This window comes from Rhodnius prolixus, unplaced genomic scaffold (assembly GCF_049639745.1).
Source record: "Rhodnius prolixus isolate KJV_2025 unplaced genomic scaffold, Rpr scaffold_10, whole genome shotgun sequence".
In the NCBI taxonomy this organism is placed as follows: Eukaryota; Metazoa; Arthropoda; class Insecta; order Hemiptera; family Reduviidae; genus Rhodnius; species Rhodnius prolixus.
In genome coordinates this window covers 27,314,564-27,341,335 of record NW_027411615.1, presented here as the reverse complement: position 1 = coordinate 27,341,335, position 26,772 = coordinate 27,314,564, and the positions used below count along the sequence as shown (strand labels likewise).

The following is a 26,772-nucleotide window of genomic DNA, read 5'->3' as shown; positions in this document are numbered from 1 at the left end:
ACTAACTTTGGATTTAGAAGCTCTTGTATTAGTTTATCTCTTTCTTTAAAACAACCTAGACTGGTGATCGCTTGTAACACATCGGTGTCCATATCGGCGACAGAAGGTATTATATGAGTCTGGACCACCTCCATCATGGGCAGTTCAAGCTCTAGTTCACCCTTACCACCAGCCGTCACCCAAGGATGCCTGTTTATGTCTGATAGCTAAAATAAAGCACATCATTTACTTTTTATTTGGTTGGGTACAAAATAAAAAAGTTTATTTTAATAATAGACTAATTAAGAATTCTGCTATTTTTTCAGGTGGAGTCGATAAATGGACCTCCAACTCATTACCACGCGCTCATACCTAAAGAGCTAGCTAGGTATCATACCTAGGTAGCTACTGTGGAAAACCGGCCAGATTCTGAAAAATAACTTCAATAATAATAATTATTATTAAAAAAAAAAAGAAGAAGATTATTTGTAATAAAGAGTATTTTCTGTTCAAATATTTTGATAAAAAGTTTATTTTAGTTAGTTTATGCTGTTTATAATTTATATTTACACTTTGGAATTTAACAACAACCCCGCTGATGGTCTTTGACCAAGTGTACGTCTTTTATTTTAATTTTATTTCTTTACTCTTCTTTCTTTTGTATTTTGTTAAATAAAAGACTATAATAAATAACAAAATAAATAATAATTATTATTATTTATTCATTTTAAACTAGATTGAAAATAGTAAAGCTATCTGTACTACATTCAACTGCATTTAAATTTGGTTACTCTTAAATCATATTGAAAATGTTGTTAAAACAATTTAATTTAATTTTTTTAGTTTAGGAGAGATAATTTGAAGACCAAAGAAGCAAAAATTGAATCCGTTGCTTACAAATACTAAATGGAATGTATCAATTGAACTAACATGCTTCAAGCCTCTTTCACATTAAATAAATTAAGACTAATGATGCTAAGTTGATTTTTGTTTTGTTTTTGCTTTAGTTTGACTGAAACATAGTTTTGAGACAAACATACCATTGGAGCTCTCCCATATCCCCTGTAAAAACAACTTCGACGGTGGAAAAAAATTGTCTCGCCAAAGTAATGGTGGGTTACACGAGGTCACGAACCCACTTCGTCTAGAGCCTTCAGTAGTTTTTTATAAGCTCTGCTCAATACATATTTGATTAAAATAAATAAATATTTCTACATATTTAATCAAAATATGTACATATTTTTTCATATTTTTCATTTTGGGCATATTTTCATAATTGGGAGGTGGTTGACAGGAACTGTGAACCACAGACTGTAGGGCTGTGAATCACAGTGGGTACAATGGTTATTGTAATTTACACAGAATGCTGCTAAACAGTGACGGGCACTTGTTAGTTCTTTGAAGTTGTCTGTTCTTTCAGCTCGTTCGTTGAAGTGTCCAATTTATTTCGTTCGGTCACTTAGTGTATTCTTTTTTGGGTGAAATGCGACGAACATCGGCCTCAAACAAACAACTGGTTGCTAAATATCTTCGCGAGTTTCCAGCAGAACTTTTTCGAAGTGATGGAGACATTTTGTACTGCACAGCTTGTGACAAGCGCGTTTCTTGCTCTCAACGTTCCCAAGTCACCCAACATATTGCCACCAGATCGCACATAGAGAATAAAAACAGAAAGAAAGAGAGGACGTCCTTTCAAGCCTTCCTTACATCTCCATCATCAAGTAAGTCTACTCTGAGTACAGATCTGTGTCGGGCTTTGGTTAGAGCAGATATCCCTTTCCACAAACTTAAAAATCCTCATTTCAAAGGATTCTTAGAGACCTATATTGGGAAAAAAATGCCTGACGAGAGCACTCTGCGGAAAAACTGCCTGGAAGATATCTATAAAGATACACTAACCAAAATTCGAGAACATATCAAAGATGGACCGATTTGGGTGTCAATTGATGAAACCACTACGTTGAGGGCAGGTATATTGCCAATGCAGTTATTGGAAAACTTGACAGTGATGCTGATGTGGATTCAAAGCCATTCCTTTTGAACTGTGAGGTTCTCGAAAAATGCAATCATTCCACCATTTCACGATTCTTCGATGGCTCAATGCATATCCTACGGCCCAGTGGAGTTTTGAACGAAAAAGTTCTTTTGTTTCTCTCTGATGCTGCCCCCAACATGGTCAAGGCTGGGCAATCTATTCAGGTATTTTATCCTAAGATAATTCATGTGACGTGTATTGCTCATGCCTTGCATCGAGTAGCAGAAACTGTCCGATCTTTGGTCAGAGACGTAGATTCCTTAAAAATGTTCTTTTCTTGTATAAATAATTATAATTTGCCCCCCCCCCAAAATTCCATTTTCATAAAAAAAAATGTCCATATAACTTAAATATTCCAGAAAATATTTTAAGAAAATCACATATTTTCCACATAATTGACGAAAATAAATGCATATTTTAATTAAATATTTGGCATTTTTAAATACATAAAAATCCGTTCCTTAATAATAACGTTGTTCCAAATAAAATACAGCTTCATAACGAGCGTATGCAAAATCTGAGCGTTTACGATTTGTGGTTTGCTAAACAACTTGGGTTGGCTGAAGAGTAAGCTCCTGTACAAATGCAAATTAGGAAATGATTTTAAATGTAGAGTGAGGGAATAAAAAAATTACTGATTCGAATCAAAGAGCTATGGAAAAGTTGAAAATTAATTTTAAAACAAAATATAAAGTGCCTTAACTCAAATAGATTGCGGTGTCTTATTTGCGTTATCTTACACAAATTTCTAAGAATACAAAAAAATTACTTACGTTCAATCTTTTCTCTGGGTTCACTTCAATCATGCCCCTGAGAAGATTCTGACAATCAGGCGGCACGAAATGTGGTATATGGAATACACCTCGTTTCACTTTTTCCAATAATTGTCTTAAGTTATCATCATCAAAAGGTAAGGCTCCTACTAGTAATGCATAGAGTATCACACCGCAAGACCATACATCTGCCCGGCGTCCGTCATATTTCTCTCCCTGTTTGGAAATTTATTTAAAACAATTTTAAAAATATTAAGTATATAAATATATGTAAATGTTGTAGGTTAAATATATTTTCAACCATGCGAAGCTGGAGATTATTTAAATTTTTATGTAAATCTCTAAAAATTTTAATGAAGAGCAAATACTGATGAATGACATCTAGTGGAGTAGGAAAGCCAAAATATGTGTAACAGCATTTTCTGATGGTTCAGAAGATAATATTTCAAAGCAGTGTCAAATATTTCATGGGATTCCCTAAGTCACAAATTTGGATAGCACTTCACTTGATACTAAGGCCATTCAGTAGGCGATCCGTGAGTCGCCGTTGATTTTATTTTTGCAAATGATTCACAATCACAATCACGCTGTTAAGCTCTGTACTAAGAATTTGTTTTTCACGATTATTAAATGCTACTGTTGATAAATACAGGATCCCCTGGACTGCACATTGACAAACGGTTAACTTGGAACAAATGACAGCCAATGGTAAAAACTTCTCTCAAGACTACCCGATAAACGATCAAAACTCAAAAACTTCTACCTACTAAACAGTCACATCACAATACCAAACGGTCATACGGCATCGAAGTATGGGAATCGACTAAACGTTCCAACTCTCCGTGCATCCAATTTGCAGTCAAAAATACTTCGGGAAATTTTAAATGCTCCGTTTTTTTGTATCTAACCTCACAAGCCAAAAAGATCTCATAATCTCTTCGTCAAAGATCTAACGCAAACTAGTTTTCTCAAATTTCTTTCTTCTAGAGCAACTAATCCTAATACTTTCATCAATCTCCAACCTTACTCCTTTTTACCCATTAATACTAAGAGGTGATCGACGAGAAGATTGCTTTCTCGATCTACTCTTTTTGTGTCAGCAGTATAATAAGTGTTATTATATAGTTTATGCAGAATCAACGTCGCTTAGATCCAACTGAAATGATGCTATAAAATTTCAAAGATGGATAGAGTATTGCAATATTTTCATGTTTAATGTTTCTTGAACTTTCACCCATGGTTTCCATTACGAAAACCATACATTTCCATTTTTTCTAAGAGACACGAATACCCTTTAGTAATAGACAATAAATATAATCACCCTAATAACTTCAGGACATGCGTAATGCGGAGATCCACAACTAGTTTCCAGCATACTACCACCAGGTTGCAATGAGGCCATGCCAAAATCTGCTATTTTAATATTATTTTTTTCATCCAAAAGGAGGTTTTCAGGTTTAAGATCCCTATGACTAAAAAGAAAAACATAAATAAATTATTTATGTAAAAGTAATACATTAAACAAAATAATTTATTAAAAATATACATAATATTTACCAAATAGAATGACTATGACAAAAATCTAAAGCAGAAATTATTTGTCTAAAAAATCTTCTCGCTTCTTTAGGAGTTAATCGCCCTTTTTTAACTAAATAATCAAACAGTTCGCCCCCGGAAACGTGTTCCAATACTAAATATCTGTAAACAAAAATAAGTATTAATTTTAATGAAGAGATTAGAGCTAACATTAAATACATCAGCTCTTAACTTTTCTACAAGGTATTTTCGGGTGTGTTAATGAAACTTATATGATCAACTAGCATATGTGACTTGAATAGATTCCATTTCAGCAGTAATGAAAACAATTCAAAACTGAGTAATAAAAGAAGCATCAACATTATATCCTATTTGTTAAAACTGACTTAACGAAATATGAAGTAATGAACAACCTCGCCAGTTAATACATTTGGACCTTTCAAACTGCGAAGTAGTATTGCGAATTTGAAAGAAGTATGAAAAGAAATTGAGATGAGTTTAATTTGGCAATATAAGATTTGAGTGAGAACGTGCACTGGCTTGATAACAAAGAGACTTTGTGCCTCTGAGAATTGCTGAGGGTAAAGAGACCGTGGCACTAATCTGAGTGCAGAATAAATGAATGATGGGCAAAAATATTCTACTAAAAAGTAATTGCTATCTAAAATTAGTAATTTTTTTCAGTGCACTGTCGGCCTCTAGACAGTGTCCTCTCGTTTCACTGTCCATCACCCGGGAAATGAGCTGTAAGAAGCTCCTACGAAGAAAAAATCTAAGGGACAGCAGATGGATTTGAACCCTTGATCCCCGCGTTGGAATCCAACCACACAGCTAATCCCTTCACTGGAATAATATTATTATTATTACCTGGTGGGCGTTTTGATGTTAATTAAAGCTTACTTTAATATAAATAAAGGTTGAGAATGAATTAAATTAATTAAACAGTCACGCATCATTCCCAATTATTAAATAGATGGTTTTGTCAACAAAATGGAAAAATAAAAAATTCAATATTCTCACTTGCTTCATTTTTTTTAACTGTCATAAGAGTCATTAATTTTGTATTTCACAAATGGTTTTCAATTCGATCAAAAATTCAATTAAGGAAAAAAAAAACATAATTTAATGGAACAAAAGAGAAAACAGGAGGGATGGATGTTGAAAGGGGAAGTCAGCTCTAGGCGTTTTTGTTTCCTCTTTATCATGATTAAAGAGAGTTGTAATAAAGTGAGTCATCAAACAGGAATTGATTTGTTCAAAGAACTACAAATAAATAAAGATCAGGTTTTAAACAAAATCAAACGAGTCTGACAGAAACCATTCAAAGTAGATCTCTCTGTTATAAATTCCTTCACTTCTAAGTTTTTTTTTTTTTATTTCTTTAAAAAAATACATATATGAATATACATACATTTCTTTTAACTGTATAAGTTGGGTTTGGGTGATTGCGATGTAATGAAATGACAAGATATGGCGTGTGTAAACAAAGGTATTTTCTCCTCCAGAATATTTCTACTTATTTGGCGGCCACGGATTCTTTTCCAAATTTGTATGGCATAAAGAATTACTGGCTAATGGTGGCATTTTATAAAAACGGAGGATGAAGGTAAAGAAAGTCGTGCCCAAAATACTGAAGAAAAACTAAAGAATTGTAAGAAGATTCACACGTCCAGACCACTTATTGTCTCCAAACACAGAATTTCAGTAAATATTTAATTCACGTAAAATTAAGTAGATCGCAATGAGGAGGAAGATTTCAAACATATAATAATGGATATGTCCACGTTATTTGATAGAAAGGAAACGAATGTTTGACCACATATACAGGTATTTAGATGCACCATTTCGCTACGAAGACATAATATTCTCCACCAACATATATGTGCTTAAATCTGTAGCAGAGCTAGCAAAGAAATATGAATGTATTTAAAAGTTATAGCCGATTAGATGAATGGAAGAAAATGATTACAGAAGGAGTACGTGATTTTAATTTCGGTTAAGCTATAAGGATGGCAGGAATATAGAGTACTGATCCATACATTAGCTGTAGTATATGTAAATAGTTGTATATACTAGAGAGATGAATGTGTGAAGCGAATATATTTATAAGTAAGAATGGAGAGTGAGTGATATTCTAGTGATAAGCACCTAGACGATGCTGGCTGTATGGCGAAAGCCAATGCCAAAAAAAGAAAAAAGTGTTAGGAGTAAAATACAACGAATGTTGACATGCCAATTTAGCCAAAGATCCAAAGACAAAAGAAGAGTTTTCTAAAATCAATTTATCAGAAAAATGTTCTAAACAAAAATTTGATGCACCTATAAGAGTTATAAAAACGCAAATTTAGTTTTAAGAATGGAAAATTTAGGAGTAGGTAATAAATTTTGAGAAAAATAAATTGGATCACTAACACACAAAACTATTCCTAAGAATTACTTTGGTATTTTCAGAGAATATCAAAACGTAAATTTTTAGTGAAAATACAAATTCAAAAATCAGCACGATTGAAATAGTTCTTTAAAAGGTTAATTGAAAGTAAAGTTGGTGCATAATTCAAATTGTACAATGTTATTTCACTGCAGCATACAATGGCGAACAATTAACTGATGTATGGAGAAATTAAATATTAAAATTGAATGTTTTAAACAAACATTCTTTAATAAATACTGTTTGAAATTCAGACTTCTGGTTAATTTTAATTTGATAATGAAAGTTTGCTTAATTTTCATGGTTTGTATATACATTTGTTTCAATATTGATCAAAACTTTCAGAATGAGAGGGGCTCACTTTCTTCGAAGCATTCTATAGGAATCTACAACAATGAGTTGTAGTCTACAAAAACCAACTACCAAATCGTAATTACTAGCAGAACTTTTCATAAATCTTTTAGAATTTATTTTTCTCATTTTATTTTATTCGCTAAAATATTACATCTGAGGAAAATAATTGTAGGGAGATGATACAGTAAGCTGGATGTTGAATTAATAGTAAAACTGTTAATAACTTACAAATATTTTTTGTTTTCATAGACATCCGAGAGTCCTAGTACATGTGGATGGTCTATTAATTTCATTATAGCTATTTCTCTTTCAACCTAGAAAATATACATGTTTTTTTTCATTAATTCAAAATTAAAAACGTAAATAAGTTGCCAAGTTAACTGTGAATATAAATCTTACCTTCATTAATACAGATTCGCTAAGTTTTTCCCTGTTAATTATTTTGATTGCTACTTTTTTACTAGTGACGCAATGGACCCCCAGCTTCACCAATCCTGCAAAAGAAACCATTCACCATCAATCAAATTAAATCATTTAATAATGACGTTCTTTATTTAGAATTTATATAAGAACAGGATAAGTATTAATTTAGAGTAAATTTTTCCCTGCCCAAACGAAGAATTGACGACATTGACAAAAAGGAAGGCAATAACTGCAAAGAATATGACATTCAAAAACTTTAATTAAAAGTGCATCTAAATCTGAGATCATTGTAGCCCTTAGTCTTTTTCAGTGCACTTGCCGGCGAGCGGACATTGTTCCTCGTTACAGAATCGTTTTCATCATTGGACAGTAAGCTATTGGTAGCTCTTAGAAAAAAAACATTTTAAGTACTGGCAGCTGGCTTTGGACCCAGGATTCCTGCGTGGAAATATAGGGCTAACCACTGATGAACTAATCCTCTCCGTACAATAGACAAGTTCATTTGTTTGTGAAATTAACATTTTCCCATTTATCGAGCAACATTTAGACAAAATATATCTGTTAATTCAACTAGAAAGATATAAGTACGAATAAGACCCTTTGGAATCGCGATGGCATAGGTTTTTTTTTTGGCCAACTTTCGTGGAATCTAATCTAATTCAATTTACAAGTTAGGAAGAACAAGTTTCTAGGTACGTCCCCATTGAAGAAGTAAGGAAGTTCTATTTGAAGTTGATCTTCGAAGAACCAGATTGCCTTGTAGTATCGCCATTCTACTTATTTCATCTTTCAATCAGCCAACGTTTACACAGAAATCTCTAGATACCTCGGCTACCAAGTGTACTTTGCGTTTGCAGTTAATAAGTTAATATTTTATGGAAAATAGTGTGATGAAGTTGACGAATGTTATCAAAATCAAACAAAGTAAACCACGCCTCTAACGTTAGAAGCTTGGCCAAATAAGTTTACAGTATTAAAATAAGTTAAGTTTAAATAGGATTTTCAAGAAAGCGTTTTCTAATCAAATATCTACATATGAACAGTAATTTGATCAAATGGAATGCTGGAAGAAAGCGTCACTAATTTAATAAATTATTATGTAAATTAGTATATTATTACCTTGAAATTTAGTTAATTTTTTATTAAACATATTTATGCGAATGAAATGACTGTGTTGACATTTAATTTCGAAAATTAATATAAAACTTTTTTACCCACATTTTATCTCTCGCCTCGCCAGTTCACTTCCTTTACTGGAATTCAATTTTACCTTCCACCAACCAATCAGTTATATACTTAGTTCACCAGTCACTTCCAGAAAGAGAGAAGGATGTAACGATTCAATGAGAAAGAGAAAACGGTGTAGAAGTTCAAAAGTAGTTTCTACGTTCGGAAACCAGTTGGAATTTATTTGCACGTTTGCCAAGGCTACAACTCGGCGCTGAATTAAATTAAGTGCAGAAAAAACAAATTATATTTAATTTTTTTTATCTCTTAGAATTACATAAATTTGAAGTATTAAATTTTAACAACTAACAATTATCGCATTTAGTTAAAAGATTTTATCTTAAAACATGTGGGGAATATAATAGATGGCTACCAGTCCTGCAAAAAGTGCACGAGTACTTATGCTTGTATCGAAATAAATCTGTTAATTCAACAGTCTTTTGACCAACAGTCAGTTGATCTTCTCAAAGTGCATGATGATTTCCCGAAAGCTAAATTTCTTTCTAAACATCAGAAGTTATGGATGGATTTAAAAGAGCATGGAAATTCTTAATTATATAAACGAAATTTCTTTTGCACCAAAACACTCATGAACAAAAAGAGATGTGAGATATAATAAAAGAGGGATAGACTGATTGAGAGGACTAATCGTGTTAAACTGTTTTCATGTTCGTTGGCTCTTTAATCATTGATTTCAAAAGTAAATTTTTGTTTCTGCTAGTATAAGAAAATGCAGTAAATATGTAAAAGAAGCTAGAGAACATCAACAGTTAAAAGGAAATAAATTAAGATATAAAACAGTTTGTTTCAACTGTAGGTGATGTTCCCAAACAATACAAATGGGTCTGTGTTTAATGGCCTGTAAACTGTGATGACCTACTGTGATTTAAAACGGAATAACAATGAGGTTCCATAGCTAATAATATCGTTATTAGCATTTAGAAATAGCCATTATTATTGTTTATGTTGAATCAGAATCACTAAACAAGAATAAACAGATAAATAACTGTATTAATAATTTTTCTGTTCACAGACACAACACGATGGCCATTACACAATTTAAAATTAGATTTTATTATTTTTCTCACATTGACAAGAGACTCACGTGGAACCCACATACTCAACTGAAACGACAAGACGTGAACAGACGCTACAAGCTATTTACTAAACTATCTGACCGCAGATCAAAACTTGACTTGAATCACAAACTGGCCAACTACAAGACGATGTTGAGACCGATATGGACATAAGGAGCAAATGTGTGGGGCTCAACCAAACCCTCTAACTCCAAACGTCTGCAGACACTACAGTCTAAAATCCGTCGGAAAATCCTGAATGCTCCATACTACATTTCTAACCTTACCATACACACTGACCTTCACATCCTTTTTGTAACCGATCTAATAAAGTCTCGCTACAGCATCTTTCACAGCCTCCTAGCTCTCTCCATCCTAATCTATCCTCTTGTCCAACAACTCTCCTTTCCACACCTTCCAGACAATCCTCCTCGTCGCTTGAAGAGAATGATGTGAGTGTTAACCACTGAGAAAGAGTTCTTGTTGCTCTTACAAGACCTTCACGTGAATTTAACTTGTATGATCAAATTTACTTGATACAACATTAGTTGTAGTTGTAAATATGGCTAATAAAGTGAAAAAAAAAAAATATATATATATATATTTTTCTCCCTTGGCATTACGTAAATGGTAGTAACAGGACTAAACTAAAATGATGTTACATAATCAATTGCTTGAGTTTTTTTTCTCAATAACATAGAAATTGATGCCAATACTATTTTGTTTTCCCTTGCTTAAATAAATATTTTTAACGAACTTAACCACATTTTTTTTCAGTTTGAGACGTTTTTGTTCGAAAATCACGAAAAAGTGCTTTCAGAAATTGTTTAATGTTGCTAAAAAGTCTATAGATGATCAAAGTTTATAAGCAGAGTGAACATATTTTATAATCCAATAAGAAATTACCTTGCAACACTGCTAAATAAGAAGTATTGTTTTTTTGCAGTATTATTTTTACCTTTACTTCCCTCTCAAGGACTTTTTGGACACCCTAGCACTGCTTCTACCTCCTTCACAATGTGAACTCAAAAGAATAAATATATTAAGAATCTTCTGCTTTAAGTTGTAATTTTTGTTTGAATCTACCTTACGAGGAGTTTGTTTCTTTAGGGCTTTTGAAGATGCTGGTTTGCCAATGAACTCTCCTAAGCAATTGCTATCACCCTTCTTGAGTTCACGACCCCTCTGAAGAGATTTATGCAGGGAGTGACTTTTTTCCCTAAGAGAAGCTTCCTACGTATCACAGTTCATTTCAACAAGCCCTCATTCTCACAAATCTTTGCCCTTTGCGTCGACTTCTATGAAGCTGTAACTGGGTGGCTTCTCTTTTTCTTTAATTTCTTTATTTTATACGGCTCTAAATATTCTCCTTTTTAAATATCTGGATAAATTTGAACTACTTCATTTTGACAGCTCATATTGACCTCTAATAATCCATTTTAAGTGTCCAACTGCCTCTTTCACTACTTTAGTGAAAGATCATGCCTCTGCATCGTAATAAAACATTGTGCTTTCAACAATTTTACTGTACTTGATATGGTAAATGTTTTTGGTGTTTTTGAAACCCAGATTTTAAAAAAGACATCTGCAATCATCATCTTGCAGCTTGAATGAAACAGCTGTAAAAACATAACTGCTTTCCTAAAAAAAAAATCCACTTTGTTTTCCTCATAGGTTGAAAAAGAAGAAATGGCAGATGTTGAGACGACCAATGAATGCAGAAAATGAATAAAATTAATAATAAAATGATTTGTTCTCTTCATGGTGCCCACCTGATACTACCCAATAACTTGTCTTAGTAAGAGAAATAACAATATGATTAGAAACAGCTGCTCCAAAATATTTAAGACCTTTCCCTAAAATCATTTGCTTAAATTCTAATTTTTAATTTTGATAACGTTTATTTCGATGACGTGTTTGTAATACTATATTTTAATGCAGTAAGAGAGCGTAAATAATAAAAAGTGCAAGTTCTTAATGGAATTTTTATTTAACAAATCAGAGATGCTTTTGAAGCTTTTGAATTAAAAAATTATTGAACGCGGAGAACACTTTTTTTTGTCTACTTTATGTGGTATGTAAATCAATATGGAATTCACAAAATTTTTAGGATTCTTTACTACTGTAGAGATAATGTGAGCTCCATTGCAAGGCCAAGTGTAGGATTCGTTTACATTATTGAATTGTACGAGAAGAGTCTAGATACTGGTGGTGAGAGACGGATATACTGGTTGCAGATATAGCAGGATATAGTTAGTGAGGCTGGCGTTGATCAGGGTGCGCCTGAATTTAATTAAAATTCAATCAACATTCAGAGTTAAAACAGAACAGCTGGTGGTGGCATCATCAGCCTTGGGTACCTACGAAGGGGCTTCTGCACACAGTCCTGTTTGTTTATTAGGGTAGTACAATATATTTACTCAACACTCTCCCTTTCACGATTAAACACTTCTCTGGAACATCTATTAACTTGTGTAATTGTAGGATAATTATAATTGACAAATATTAGCACCAGGATCTCATATATGTTGAAAATATTATTTGTCTAAGACAATTATGTTTAACTAAGAAGCAGTTATAATGAAAAACATAATTTCTGTCACCAAGACTTCTGGGCACGAAATTATTAAGGGTTTTCTTCTAAAATTTAACTGGAAAATGTTTTGAAAAAATGGTAAAGAAAACTATGATAGTGATATGTGGACGAAAAACTGTTGTAAAGTATTATAGGTTGGATAATTAGCTGTCCTAAAAATATGCATATCTTATTTATTTTATATTACATACATACAACATTGTGGGAAGAACACCTAGATGGAGAATGTAATTGGAGAAAACTATATTATTAGCGATAAAGCCAGGATTAATTATTAACTATTATTATAAACGTTTGACTACTTCATAAAATAACAATTACTTTATCGAAGAATGAACTTAAACCGACGATTTTTATTTAAAAATAAAAATGAATAAAATAAAATCATTGATGTATGTTGGTGTAAGCAATTTTTAAAAAGGTTTTGAATTTTTTAGCCTCATAATTTTTTTATATTTTTTATAACGTTTTCTTTTTAACCTGTGATTAATAGTTTGATTATTATAGGTAAATAGATATTACATTCAATTAATTTAGTTAAATGGTGTGCTACTTGAACAAATACTTTGTAGATGAAAATGGCCAGCATAAGGGTCAGTGACATCTAATAAACTCTAAAAAATATTAATGAAAATTAATGCAGTAAAATTATTTAAAAAATATCAATGAAGTAATAATGAAATGTTGGGTACTTCGTGATTTGTGTACCGTTTGACGTTTAATCAACCCTTATACTTAACATTTTAAACTGTAAGTTTTTGTTAAGGAGATTATAGGTTGGATTTATATGTTTTATATGTCATGGCAGCGAATTGACAAAGAAAGAAATTATAACGATTTCGTGGTTGAAGGAAATGAAGTAAGAAGTATTCTGGAATCAGTTCAATATCCTTAGTAGAAAGAACATATCCAGCATTACCTGTTAAATAAGTGAAACAAAGAATCGCTGGGACATGGATAATGATTGCTTTGCAGGTTCTTTTGCTGAAACAAAGAAGCTACTCATTTGTAAGTCTGTTATCCATTCCGCTCTTCAAAAGCTCAGTCCACACTCTGTTTCACCACTCACTTCGCGGCTGCTCTCCCAGTACTAACATTGAAAAAGACCTAGCCATCATTGTCTAATAGCCCATCGCCTGCAGCTTTGGTCTCACCGAATTTTGCAGTTTTAAAAAACTGTTGGGTAGATATCTACTTAACAATCTGGCCCATCAAAATCACTACAGTTTTATAAAGTTGTCAAAGTGATGAATTTGCTCTAAGCAACGCATACAACTCCTGCCTTAACTGGAAACCTCGTAAATTTGTCAGAGAATTTTTTCTTCCAAAAAAAAAACTTTTAGTAGATTTTCCTAAGTAGATTTTAGTAGATCCTTCATCGTCACATTGATAAAAAAACTAAATAAATAAACTCGACTACTTTTATAGGAAGTCCATTCATCTGATTTAAGGTTGGCTGAGATCATATTCTTAATTTTGGCCATTATTGACGTTGTGTATGAGTAAAAGTGACTAAACTACTGCTCTGAGTGACTTTCTTTCGAAAAATGATGTAAAACAAATGAAAAATCAGCGAAAAGTTCAGACGTTTATTGTAGACTTAAGTTAACCTTACTTGATAAAAACGACAAAAATGGAGAGAGAACAAACAGAGAAAACTGAATTCATAATGATCATTTATGTCCTTTAGACGACTGTTGCTACAAAGAAGCTGTTTTTATTATAAAACAAATCTTGCGGGAAATGCAAGATTATCTTTAACAGCAACACTGTTGAGAGCAGTCGGCTTTATTTTTATACAAGTGGACACTTTACTAATTGTTCTCACCTTATATTTTCATTTAAAATTCAAATCATGTTGGACTGTTGAATTATATTAACAACCTTTTGTTAACAACCGGGGTTCTCGCAGGAGAAGAGAATAACATAAATAACAATTACTTTTAACAAGTTTTAAGCCTACTTCTTCTTACTTTATTTCCTATTTATTTTACTTTCGCTCCTATTGATTTGTAAGGTGTCTGGTAGTTCTCATAAAAAACAAAGTAAAAATTTTAAATGAGAGTTACTCAGTACAAAGTTTTAAACTAGGTACTTGTTTTTAAGCCACCACTACCTTTATTGACGCTGAAATCTAGACTCTTTCATTCGACTCTATCTTCTACAAATCAGAGAGAGTGTTGGTAGCACTTAAAAGAGAAGTGTTCCATCCATTGATGTGATGAAAAACTCTCTCTCGTCTACGAAAGAGCAAGAAGGTAAGTTATAACTTGTTAATGTAAAAGAAGAACAGTGTTTGGTTGGTAAAGGTAAAGCTGAGTTTAAAAGCTCATCTAAAAGAAAACAAAGATCATAATGTTTACTTCACTTGAATGCCCACCACACAATCTGGTCTTTCATTACCATCCTAGAACTTCACAGGATAAAAGCCATTTTGAAATACTTTATCCAGCCTTTTGTTAAAAGCTTACACAAACATTAATAACCGAGATGCTGAACAGAACATTAGTTTAGGTGTGTCGTTTGTCTTTAGTTACCAGTACAACAGATGCATTATCTTATTACACACACTTGAACACAGACACTTTGATACTTACTGAAGGATATATTAATCCTCTTTAACGAATTGGCAGATGCCATTATTCCCACAAAATTAATCGTCTGTCCACATTACGGCCATAGATGCGTGGTAGTGGCGCACTTAAAGACTCAAGAAACTCTTTGAAATCATTTTTCTAATACAACATAAATAATTATTTTTCAGCAATGTCAGATCAAAGATGATGAATTTTTACCAAAATGGAACGTTTTGTTTGAAACTGTTGTCATTTTTCCATTTTGCTATGTTTTGTGTACACATATAAATCAGAGAATGCTAATATTATCACTGAGAATAAGAGTGGATTGTTACAGAAAAATGAAAAATAATCTCCTGAGTCTTGATATTGATAGAGCCCTGAACTCTGGTTATTCCTCAATATACAGAAATATTTGTAACTTTGCTTATTTAGAACCTCAATATTACTTCACGTTAATTGTTAATATTAATAAATTAAGGATTATTAGCCAATTAAGAATAGCAAATAATAAGGTAGTTAGGCTATTGATAAATGGTGAAGTATATTAAAACTGTCCGGTAGTTTTAACTCTAGACTCCCACGCTCAGTTCGGCCCATACTTCTAGAGAGAGAACTTAACTGGTGCAAGATATCTCACTTTTTTAAAGAGACATTTTGCCAGTTCTGCTTGAAGATGTTCCTCTACAGCGTCGTCTAGATATGTATTTTCAACTAGATGCTTGCCCAGCACATAATGCGAGAGTTGTTCGAGGTTACCTGGACAGAAATTTCCATGAAAAGTACTTAAGGATTCATTGTCCCATCCAATGGCCACCTCGATCTCTGGACTCCATTGGACTATTTTTTGTGGGGATAGAAAACACGATATTTAGGGTTAAAGTTTGCTTTCGTTTTACAGATTGAAAACATTGAATTCAAATATCTAGTAAACTGCACGATAGATTTTCTTTATATTTTACTTGTATATGGAGACAACTTAAATATATAATTGTCTAAAATTTCGTAAAAATCTATCGAGTAGAAAACGAGATATTTAGGGTTAATGTTTGCTTTCGTTTTACAGACTGAAAACTTTAAATTCAAATATCTAGTAAACTACTCGATAGATTTTGTTTATATTTTACCTGTATATGGAGACAGCTATAGTATACAATTGTCTAAAATTTCATAAAAATCTATCGAGTAGAAAAGGATATATTTAGGGTTATAGTTTGCATTCGTTTTACAGACTGAAAACTTTAAATTCAAATATCTAGTAAACTACTCGATTGATTTTGTTTATATTTTTCCTGTATATGGAGACAACTTAAGTATATAATTGATTAAATTATCGTAAAAATCTATCGTGCAGAAAACGAGATATTTAGGGTTAAAGTATGCTTTCGTTTTACAGACTGAAAACTTTGAATTCAAATATCTAGTAAACTACTCGATAGATTTTGTTTATATTTTACCTGTATATGGAGACAACTTTATTATATAATTACTTGCTTTAGAACTGAAATAACGAAAACGGTAAATAACTAAATATCTACAGATTACGGTCTTTACGAAATTGAATCTAACTTCATTCTGAAAAGCCATTTATGAACTTACTCAGAAGCGCACAATGAAAATTATCAGTCAAAGTAACATGAAAGAATTTTAGTTTAGTAACCATCTAACAGTAGACTGATAAAAGGTTATGCAAACTTTAGAATTGGTAAGTTTATGTTAAAAAGTAACATACAGGCATCGAGGGGAAAGAAGGTAGATAAAAATCTTAACATTATTACACTAGAAGCAATAATAATAATCTGGATGTTTTATGGGCCAACATTTTTATATGCATAGCTGGCCATTTAGACTTGTCTTGATAATACTGATATACTTTCTAACCAAACTTTGTAAAATCCATAGGGAGAGGAGGAATGTAAAGGAGACGTACCGAGGAGCGTGATAAGAAATTTTCTGAAATTCCCAACACCTAGGGTCGACACCATTCTATTCCATCAGTTTGTTAGGAAAGCTATCCCAGCTGGAGTTTAACTAACAAGTATTTACACGGCACTTTTTTTGAGGAAGCTATTGAATAAGGGATAAAGTCAAAATGAGTCTCTAAACCGTAATTGCCAAGACCCCAGAACTTCTACTGTTTCTTTTCAACAAAAAGAATCGGGAAAATCTTCTTTCTTCTGACAGATTCCAGACTTCATTCATCTTCAGCAATAGTTCTATCAGATTGATGTAAAGAATTTCAGACTATTTATAAAATTTCTGTCACAAGCTACAATTGCAAGTGAAATTTATGATATTAGCTGCAACAAATTGATGAACAAAATCTTTAATGATGGTGGCAAACCTAAATTCGTTCAGAAGTTAACAAGAGTACACTAACGGATACAGTTTTCTTTCTGTGTACTGGAAAAGTCGGATAAATAAGTTTCAAAAAAAGGGATACATTTGGACCTTTAACAAAACGATGCTAAGGACGAATACAAATTGTGGTGCTGGGTCCGATTCCCGGTCTAAGCCTTGGATTGTATTTAATGATTAATGAAAGAAATTTAGAGTAAAGTATGTTTTCTAGTCGCCTCCGTCCACGACACCTAATTAGTATTAGGAAAAATTAGGCATTTCTTTACTTTACTATACAGTTTATCCTTTTCTTCGTTAATCAAAGTTTTGAACACTTGTCAAGGATTCTTTATAAAAATTTGGTTTCTCAGTTTAAGTCCCGTGTGGGGATTCTATGCTAGTCGTTCGTCTAAGTAAAGTACGTCGGAATCGTGCTTGTTTAGTTACAGGAACGAATTAAATTCGTGTCTATTGATTCTCCATATTTTTTGTAGCCAGGGCTCAAGAATATTTAAATGAGATGCACGGCTAGCCGTCAAGAGTTCTCGATGAGGTGATAAAAAGAAATATCGGTGAACACGAAAGTAATTGTAGTAAGATGAGTTGATAACGTTGACTGTGTAGAGAGTTTATAAAGAGGCCAGTATGCTCCCTTGGGGGCGAACTCCAGCGAATATTAGATTAATACAAGAAGAATCTGAACCTTGTTTTACTTGAAGGAACCATTGGATAGATTAGATTTAAAGATGAGAGAAAAGGTAAAAGATAGTAAGCACTTGAACATATAAAAGCAGTTCTGTATTCCCAGAGAGGTCAAATGCTTGGTTTATGTCTAGCAAGACCGTTGGCGCTTTAATTCCAACGAAGAACTGATTACATCCACTACTCGATCTGCTTTGAGAACTGCACGAGCAAACTCCGAAACTGAAGTTCAGGAAAGTTATTAAATTTAAATTCAATTTACTTGTACAACAAACAATAACTTCAAACAATGTACCAACTAATTTAACTTTATATTTGTTTAGGGTTATTTACTCGAAGTTATAACATAATAATTTCATTTGTTTACATATAATGTTTTGCGATTAATTATTAGGTTGGAAGGAACGTTTTACGGAATTTGACATAATATGTAATTTGTATTCTAAATGGTATATACTTAATACTGTGTGGTCAGTAGAATAGCAAATTTCAGTTTGATGCTGAACTGTATAAATTATTATACAAGAGATGAATAGGTACTCCACATTACTTTAAGTTTCTTATATTATTACATTAAATGAAATCCAATGCAAAGACTAGGAATCAAACACTGTGCCACATCATCTCATTCAGCACTCATCCGCTAGAAATCAACAAAGAAGTAATTACCTACTTTTTTATTTTCTGAATAATCTTTAAACATTCTTCTTCTTTGGAGTGTGCACAATTGAGTCTTAGCGCTTTATCTGCCATATACCAAATCATCGTGGCATCCAAAATATAATAGCCCTTTCTCCGCACCATTGTCCTTTTATTTCATTTCATTCATTTTCCTTTTTTAATATCTCCTCAATAAGAAAATTATTTAATTTCTCACAAGATATACGAAGTATTATCATTTCTTTTCTTGACTAAACATCGCCTAAAAATTCCTCGCCAATTATTTCAATACCACAGAAAAGACTTACATGAGACCGTCCAAGAATCCATTCCAGAAGACTCAAACGAATCTCAACGACGAATTAGGACTACATTGTTGTTCGGGCTTCTTCAAATGAGATTAACATTCCATTGTATTGTTACCATTCACCGATTCTATCTAATCTTTATCTGTGGGAATCGCTGCAAATCTTTAATGGTCTACAGAACAATATCCTCTGTTTTTTAAAATGAATCCATAACAGCAGCGAGAAAAATCATGTCGTGAGCTAGACATTTTGTCCGACTAGAGAATTAATTTTTTTAATTGGTACTTACTTACACCTATTTAATAAAATCGTCTTTAATAATTTCCAAAATAATTCTTAATTAGCGAATAATAGTAATTTTTATTATTATTATTATATTAAAATCATTATAATATGATTCATTTTGGAAATTGTTAATGAGGATTTGATGATGGCCTTTTTGAATGTACAACTTTCTTGTACTATTCTTCGTGTATTTTTAAATACAAAAATCCTTTATTCTAATTTTAACCACATGCATTAAGAATTCATTAAGGAACCTTCTAGTACAATAATTAACTCCTTTAACAGTGGAGATAAATTACTCGAATGAGATAAGTGTTGTACATTTAATTTCAGAGAATAATTGACGATATTAAGGTAAAATGTGATAGGAATCATTTATGGTATATAACCTCGTCTAGATTATGACTTACGTGTTAATGACTAACAACCTTAAGTTGTTTAAAGGAGAATAGTTTAGCATTGCTGGAAACAATCTGTTCTCATAGCAAGAGTTTTCAAATGGGAAAACCTAAATAACTTTATTTAATGTTATACCTTTCATCGGAATATGGACAATGGAGATTACAATTTCTGGTTTAAGCCAATAGAATGGATGTGGTCATTGGTATAAATTGAATAAAAATCGAAGCTCTCATCCATACTGTGTTAACGGAAATTGGAAAAGTGACAAGAGACGAAGAGGAAAAACTAATTTGTTTGTTACTCAGTGGAGAGCTAATGGGTTTTTACAGCTGTCATTTCAAGCGACGATCTGTCAGTTCATCTTCTTTTTGCCGCATCATTTCATTATGAAATTATTAACTTTTCTAAATTTATTTACTTTTAACTTTAAAGAAAGGTGTTTTCTTTTTTTTAGAATTTTCTTCTCCCAAAGAAGTTTAGTTAATTATGATAAAATGTTTTTTAAGATGTGCTTAAATTTTCATTTATAGATCTTAAGTCTTCAGATATACCTACACCAAACACTCGTCTCGATTGAAACAATTGACATTAATGAGATCTCAAACTTCATTGCCTCCAGCACATCGTCCAACAAATTCTTTAAAGGACGTTCCCTTTCCCTACTTCCCTCCGGGTTCGTATTCACGGCAGATGACAATAATCATCCATTTCTTTTTATGTGGTAATACCACTTAACATTTCTACAACCAACAGAAATAGAATGTTCTTCCAAACCAGAACTCTTTTGAAAAACCCCAAATTTTAACTCTGGTGCCGTGTTATATATGTAAAAATTCATATTTTTTTAATATTTGCAACCATAGTAATAAATAATGATTCATTAAATGACCCATATCTGAGGAAAGTTTGTCAGATCCTTAATCTCAATAAATACCGTAATTTCATCAAAGTATCCCATAAAATCGCTTTATTATTTAAAATTATATCATCATTTTTTGCCTCTATCGATACGTTTCACCCAAAATTAGTTCGTGTGTCACCTCAAGACACATGTGTCATAAGTTAGCCATCACAGCTATCCACAATACTCGTAGGACTTATTATTTTCTTTTTAAAGTAGCACATAAAGAAAGAGTCTACTTTTGAATGGAAAAGTAGTTTTAATTTAATTTTTATTCCTGCCTTATAGCCACATTTATTTAGTTCATGAAGTAAGATATTATCCCTATGATTGCAACTACTAAACTTTACTGTAAAATCTCATAAATCAATTATAAAAATGGAAGACAGTAATCTGTCATGGAACTTGTCGCCAAGATTGTTGACCTAACAACAATATTGATTAACTTAATGTATTCTGGATTCAATTTTAATCTTGTGATGATTACCAATATTTAATTTTCAAAAAAAAGTTTTATTGATTTATTCATTTTATGTTAATGACTTTTTTTTTTTTTTAATATTGTTCCGACATTCTTCTAATTCCTGCGGTCGTGTACCCGAATGTGTGGAGAATTCATTCATTCAAGGTTGAGTTCTTTTGCTTCTAAGGGTGCTCTGATAGGAAGGCTGATCAAGATGGGAGATAAGATCCTCCGAGTTTGGGAGTAACTACAAAAGAAGACATATTGTCTTAAATCTGTTAAAAGGGTGTCGAAATCTAAGAGAATGATGAAATTAAAAAAAAAAAAAAAAAATTGAAAGTCAGATATAAACATATCATATAAAGGGCAGGAATGTCAAGATAGCTGGGGTACGTCCAACAGTTGTCACGAGGTTGTCTACAAATGAAGACCAGCTATGAATGGAAGGCAAGAAGATGTAGTAGTCTCTTCGCCAAACTATGATGGTTGGATGATGTGGATATCTTAGACAAGCCTGTGTAAGAAGATGGCTTCAGAAAGATCGAGTAATTTGAAGTGAACTCATTTAGAAAGTTAAGGTTCTGCATGCTTAGGACCTGCAACATTATATACTGTGAGGATTAATAAACGTATAATCGGATTTTTAGAAATGTGGAAACATTCATTAGGGGATTAGTACGTCAACTTTGTTTAAAGTGTCGCTTTCCTACAGCGTAGATTTCAGATCATAGTACAAGGCAATAAATGATTATTACATTCATTTATTTCGCACTCGGAGAAATCCAGAATTTTGCAATAAAAGTCTAGCCCATTTTGAGCATAAGTGGGATTAGTATGGATTGATATTTTTAAACTTTTAGAGATAATGTGGACAGGGAATCAAATAGAATTGAAAATTGCTGGAAGAGAAACAAAACGTGACAAATAATTGTCCTTTGTAATTGGAATAACAGTTATAATTTATTTATATTCTATTTCCTATATATACCTACATGGTTTTTATTAAGAACAACAATGAACACTGTCACGACCCTTTGGATATAGAGCGCACATATGTGTGCGTGTTAACGTGGGATATATGTACGTCACTTCAGACTTGTTTGGACAAGTGTTTTTCTTGTTTCGCCCACTTGTTAATAATTCATCCCTCCCTTTGGACAAAATCCTGCCTTTTATTTCATAACCTGGTGGAAACAGAACTGTTTGCTTTTTTACTAATTATAACTGAAGTTTGTAAAGACCTTTACCATAGAAATCCGTCAGAATAGCAGTCTAGACTTCTTCATTCTCTCTCGTTATTATTATTATTATTTTTTTAATTGAAGAATAATTTTAATAACAACAAGATTGTGAGGAATTTCCCCTGTAGGAATATTGCTTCCATTTAAATTCCTATACTTGATTTTACCTAAATTCTGGCCAGTCGATAATTTAGATATTTTAATTTTCAATTTAGATTTACTGCAGGAGAAATAAGTTAAATTCCATCCCAAAAAGAAAAAATCTGTTCTTTGAATAATTAGGACTGAAGGCAAAATGGAGAAAATGATTATTCAAATATTTGGAGCTCTCCTAAACGAACTTCCTTCACTGATTAAGAAATAAATAATGGATTGGTGTTGCCATATGTACAATACAAGTGACCGAGAAAATAAAGAAGATATATTCTTGTTTTGACATGTTCTTTCACTCAGTTCGCTCGAGTCGCCTTCAAAAGAGCGTAAAATTAAGAACTAAGTAACTGAGATAAGATTAGTGTTGAAGGTAGACGGAGATACTCCTAAAGTTAAGAAACCCCGCAAGGAGATTATTAGATCTTTAAAACTTATTATTGATATTTAAAGTTATTATTGAAGAGAGATACAAAATGGTTTGATGATTTGATGCTGAGGCTAGAAAGTTAAAGTAACCACACGTCCCGATTTTGGTGGACTGTCCCGCGTCCCGCCGATTTTTAAAAATGTCCCGCTTTTTAGAAAATATTTGCATTTCTTATTTTAAATGTGCTGTAAAAATATAATACCTACTATTTATTAAGTATTATGGTGAATATAAAGAAATAAAAAATACATAAAAAAAAAGCACATAAAATGCATGCAGAGTAAACTAAATTAGGCAATGTACCGAGTTAGGTTTACTCGGTGGTGTTCGATCATTGTCTTTACGTCTCGGCTTAATTCAGATAAGTGCAGACAGTGCGGTTTGTTGTTTTCAATTTGACGTTCGGTTTGACTCATTATTTGATTGACGAAGATAGAGCAATAAGATAAGGTGTCATTGGTAAAAAGATATGTTACAGATGAAAAAATTAACTGTTGGTTGTCTGCAAATGTGGAAACAGACAAAAAATGGACGGAGTTATTCCTTCGTTTTAAACAGAATAATACGAGGGTCGTTTGAAAAGTCCGTGCAAAAATAAAAACTACTTAATTTTTTGGGGTAAACCTTTTTTATTTTTCAACATAGTCTCCTTTTAGGCTTATACACTTCGTCCAACGCTGCTCTAGTTTGTTGATCTCTTCCGAATAATAGGATTGGTCCAAGTCTGAAATATAGCCATTCGTTTCTGCAATCACCTCCTCGTTTGAATAAAATCTTTTTCCCGCCAGACATTTCTTCATATTGGGGAACAAATAGTAGTCCGAGGGAGCCAAGTCTGGAGAATAGGGGGGATGTGAAACGAGTTGGAACCCTATTTCCATTAATTTTGCGACCACAACTGCTGAGGTGTGAGCTGGTGCGTTGTCGTGATGGAAAAGGACCTTTTTGTGGGCCAATCGTGGGTGTTTTTCTTGCAGCTCGGTATTCAAACGGTCCAATAACGATGAATAATATGCACCGGTAATAGTTTTACCCTTTTCCAGATAATCGATGAGGATTATTCCTTGCGAATCCCAAAAGACAGTCCCCATAATCTTTCCGGTCGAAGGAACGGTCTTCGCCTTTTTTGGCGCAGATTCCCCCTTGGTAACCCATTGTTTAGATTGTTCTTTGGTCTCAGGAGTGTAGTGATGTATCCATGTTTCATCCACAGTGACGAAACGACGCTTAAAGTCCTGCGGATTCTTCTGGAACAGCTGCAAACCGTCCTTGCAACACTTCACACGATTTCGTTTTTGGTCAAGCGTGAGCAATCGCGGCACCCATCTTGCGGATAGCTTTGTCATGTCCAAATGTTGATGCAGAATATTATGTACCCGTTCATTCGAGATGCCCACAGCACTAGCAATCTCACGCACCTTCACTCTTCTGTCATCCATCACCATATCATGGATTTTATCAATGATTTCTGGAGTAGTAACCTCAACAGGGCGTCCAGAACGTTCAGCGTCACTTGTGCCCATATGGCCACTCCGAAAATTTTGAAACCACTTATAAACTGTTCTAATCGAAGGTGCAGAGTCACCATAATGTTTATCAAGCTTCTCTTTAGTCTCCTGAGACGTTTTGCCTTTCATAAGGTAGTGTTTAATCAACACACGAAATTCTTTTTCGTCCATTTTTTGAAAATCACTCGACTTCCTCGATTCAAACGAATGCCAAACACAAAGAAATAGACCGATCTGGCTGACACTTGGTGTGTGTTCTTCCAAGAGATGCTACTAACTAAACATAACCTCGATACGCGCCAGTGGTGCTATCTCTCTGACTTTGCACGGACTTTTCAAACGACCCTCGTATTCCTTATTAAAATATTTTGAAAATTGTAGAATTCGCGCTCTCCTTTCCAGGAACAAATGCAGCAACAGAACGTGTTCTTTCTAATATCACTAAAATATGGACAACTGAAAAAACGCAGTTGAACATTAAAACTTTAAAATCTATATTAATTGTAAAATATAATTTGACCAATTCATGTGAAATATTTCACGACATTTTAATAAATGATCCGAATCTATTGCGAAGTATTCACTCGGATCAAAAATGCGACCTTGAAAGAAAATCATAATTTTTATTAAATAAAAAATTTAATTTGATTAAAAATCATGTTGTTCAAATTATTATTTTTTACAAATATTTTTATAGTTACCAATAATTAATAATAAATACATTTTAGTACAAGTATATGAATGTATACAATAAAATATATATAACTAAATTGTGATTCTCATTTCATCCCATTTGTCCCGCTTTGTCTCAATGAAAATGTGGTCACTTTATAGAAAGTACAACTAGGCTCGTCTAACGAACCTCAAGAAAAAAAAGAGTATACCTAGATTGAAATGCAAGAAGTGTCTATAACAGATGCCTCCTGTAAAAGAAAAGTAGATAGCAAGATAAGAATTTGGCTTCGACCAAGGATAAATGAAGTTTTATTGAGGCGATCTCAAACTTATGGCGAAGGGTGGTTATATCAAAGAAGAAAAATTGCTGTCATTTCTATGTACATTTTCTATTTCATGAAACATGCTTTCAAACTCAACAATCATGTACAAAATGAATAACTATTTGATTAAAATTAATTTGATAGTCAATATATAGTGTCTAAAAAAAAAATATTTACAAATTAATCCATAAAAAGATTAGAGAAAACTTGTGCTCAACAGCAAATATCTATAAAAATCACTGGAATTTTACTTAGCCATTAGTAATGGTAGAGTTTTCTCTTGAGGTGTTAAGTTGTGAATCAGTCAACGACTACCATTTTACTCTAACGGTAATGTTTATCCATTCTATCAATATTTACGATAACTTCCTCCTCAGGCTTTCCAAGGTTTTATTTTTTTTATATACGAGGGTCATTCAATAAGTAACGAGACAAATTATTATTGCTCAAAAACGGTTTATTGAATCAGTACAAAACTTTGGTTACTTTTTAACATAGTCCCCAGCAACACTTATACACTTGTCCCATCTTTCTGCTAATTTGTAAATGCCCTTGGCATAAAATTCTTTGGGTTGATCTCGAAGCCACTTTTGCACCTGATTTTTTACCTCTTCATTGGATCGAAAATGTATCCCTCGTAGACCATCTTTAAGGGGTCCAAACAGATGGAAGTCTGATGGGGCGGGGTCGGGGCTGTAGGGGGGATGTGGAAGGATCTCCCATCCCAGTTTTTCTTTCGTCAGCTGCGCCGTATGTGGACGGGCGTTTTCATGAAGCAAAATCACACCTTCAGTCAAGAGCCCACGGCGTTTCGTTCGAATTGCAGGTCTTATCTTGTTTTCCAGCATGTCACTGTAGTACAGGCTGTTGATTGTTCTTTGGCCTTCAAGAAAATCACAATAAATTGGCCCCTGAAAATCCCAGAATACTGTAAGCATGACTTTACCGGCAGATGGCTGGGTTCTGATTTTTTTCCGAATGGGAGAAGTCGTATGCTTCCACTCAAGGCTCTGTCGTTTTGACTCTGGCTCGTAGTGGTGGATCCATGTTTCATCACACGTTACAATTCTTTTGAAAAAACCTTATCCTTCAGTCGAATATCGATTTTTCAACTGTTGGCTGATTTGAAGCCGGGTTTCTTTGTGAGCGTCCGTGAGTTGTCTGGGCACCCATCTCGCACAGGTTTTCTTGTACTGCAGCTTGTTGTGAATAATGTTATGGACAGTTCCAACACTCGCGTTTACTTTTTCACTTATCAGTTCAACGGTGATACGCCTATTGTCCCGAATTAACGCGTCAATCCGAGATTCGAGAGAGGAAGTCCCAACTTCGATCGGTCGTCCACTGCGTTGCTCGTCAGAAACTTTTGTACGGCCACTTT

The 26,772-nt window shown here is 33.1% G+C and overlaps 1 protein-coding gene across 6 annotated transcripts in view; it reads right to left on the bottom strand.

Moving 5' to 3' along the window:
• Nucleotides 1-26,772, bottom strand: part of sff (BRSK family serine/threonine-protein kinase sugar-free frosting) — a 135,558-nt gene that overhangs the window by 13,990 nt on the left and 94,796 nt on the right. For 4 of the 6 annotated variants that reach the window (XM_074134193.1, XM_074134195.1, XM_074134194.1 and 1 more), the window contains exons 2-7: nucleotides 7,505-7,599; nucleotides 7,334-7,419; nucleotides 4,345-4,485; nucleotides 4,109-4,259; nucleotides 2,788-3,003; nucleotides 7-206 (exon numbers count right to left, since the gene is read on the bottom strand). In XM_074134193.1, the coding sequence (XP_073990294.1) occupies nucleotides 7-206; nucleotides 2,788-3,003; nucleotides 4,109-4,259; nucleotides 4,345-4,485; nucleotides 7,334-7,419; nucleotides 7,505-7,599 (889 nt within the window). Of the gene's footprint in view, nucleotides 1-6; nucleotides 207-2,787; nucleotides 3,004-4,108; nucleotides 4,260-4,344; nucleotides 4,486-7,333; nucleotides 7,420-7,504; nucleotides 7,600-10,789; nucleotides 11,498-26,772 lie in introns of those variants that run through there. The other 2 variants (XM_074134196.1, XM_074134197.1) reach the window with 2 other exon arrangements.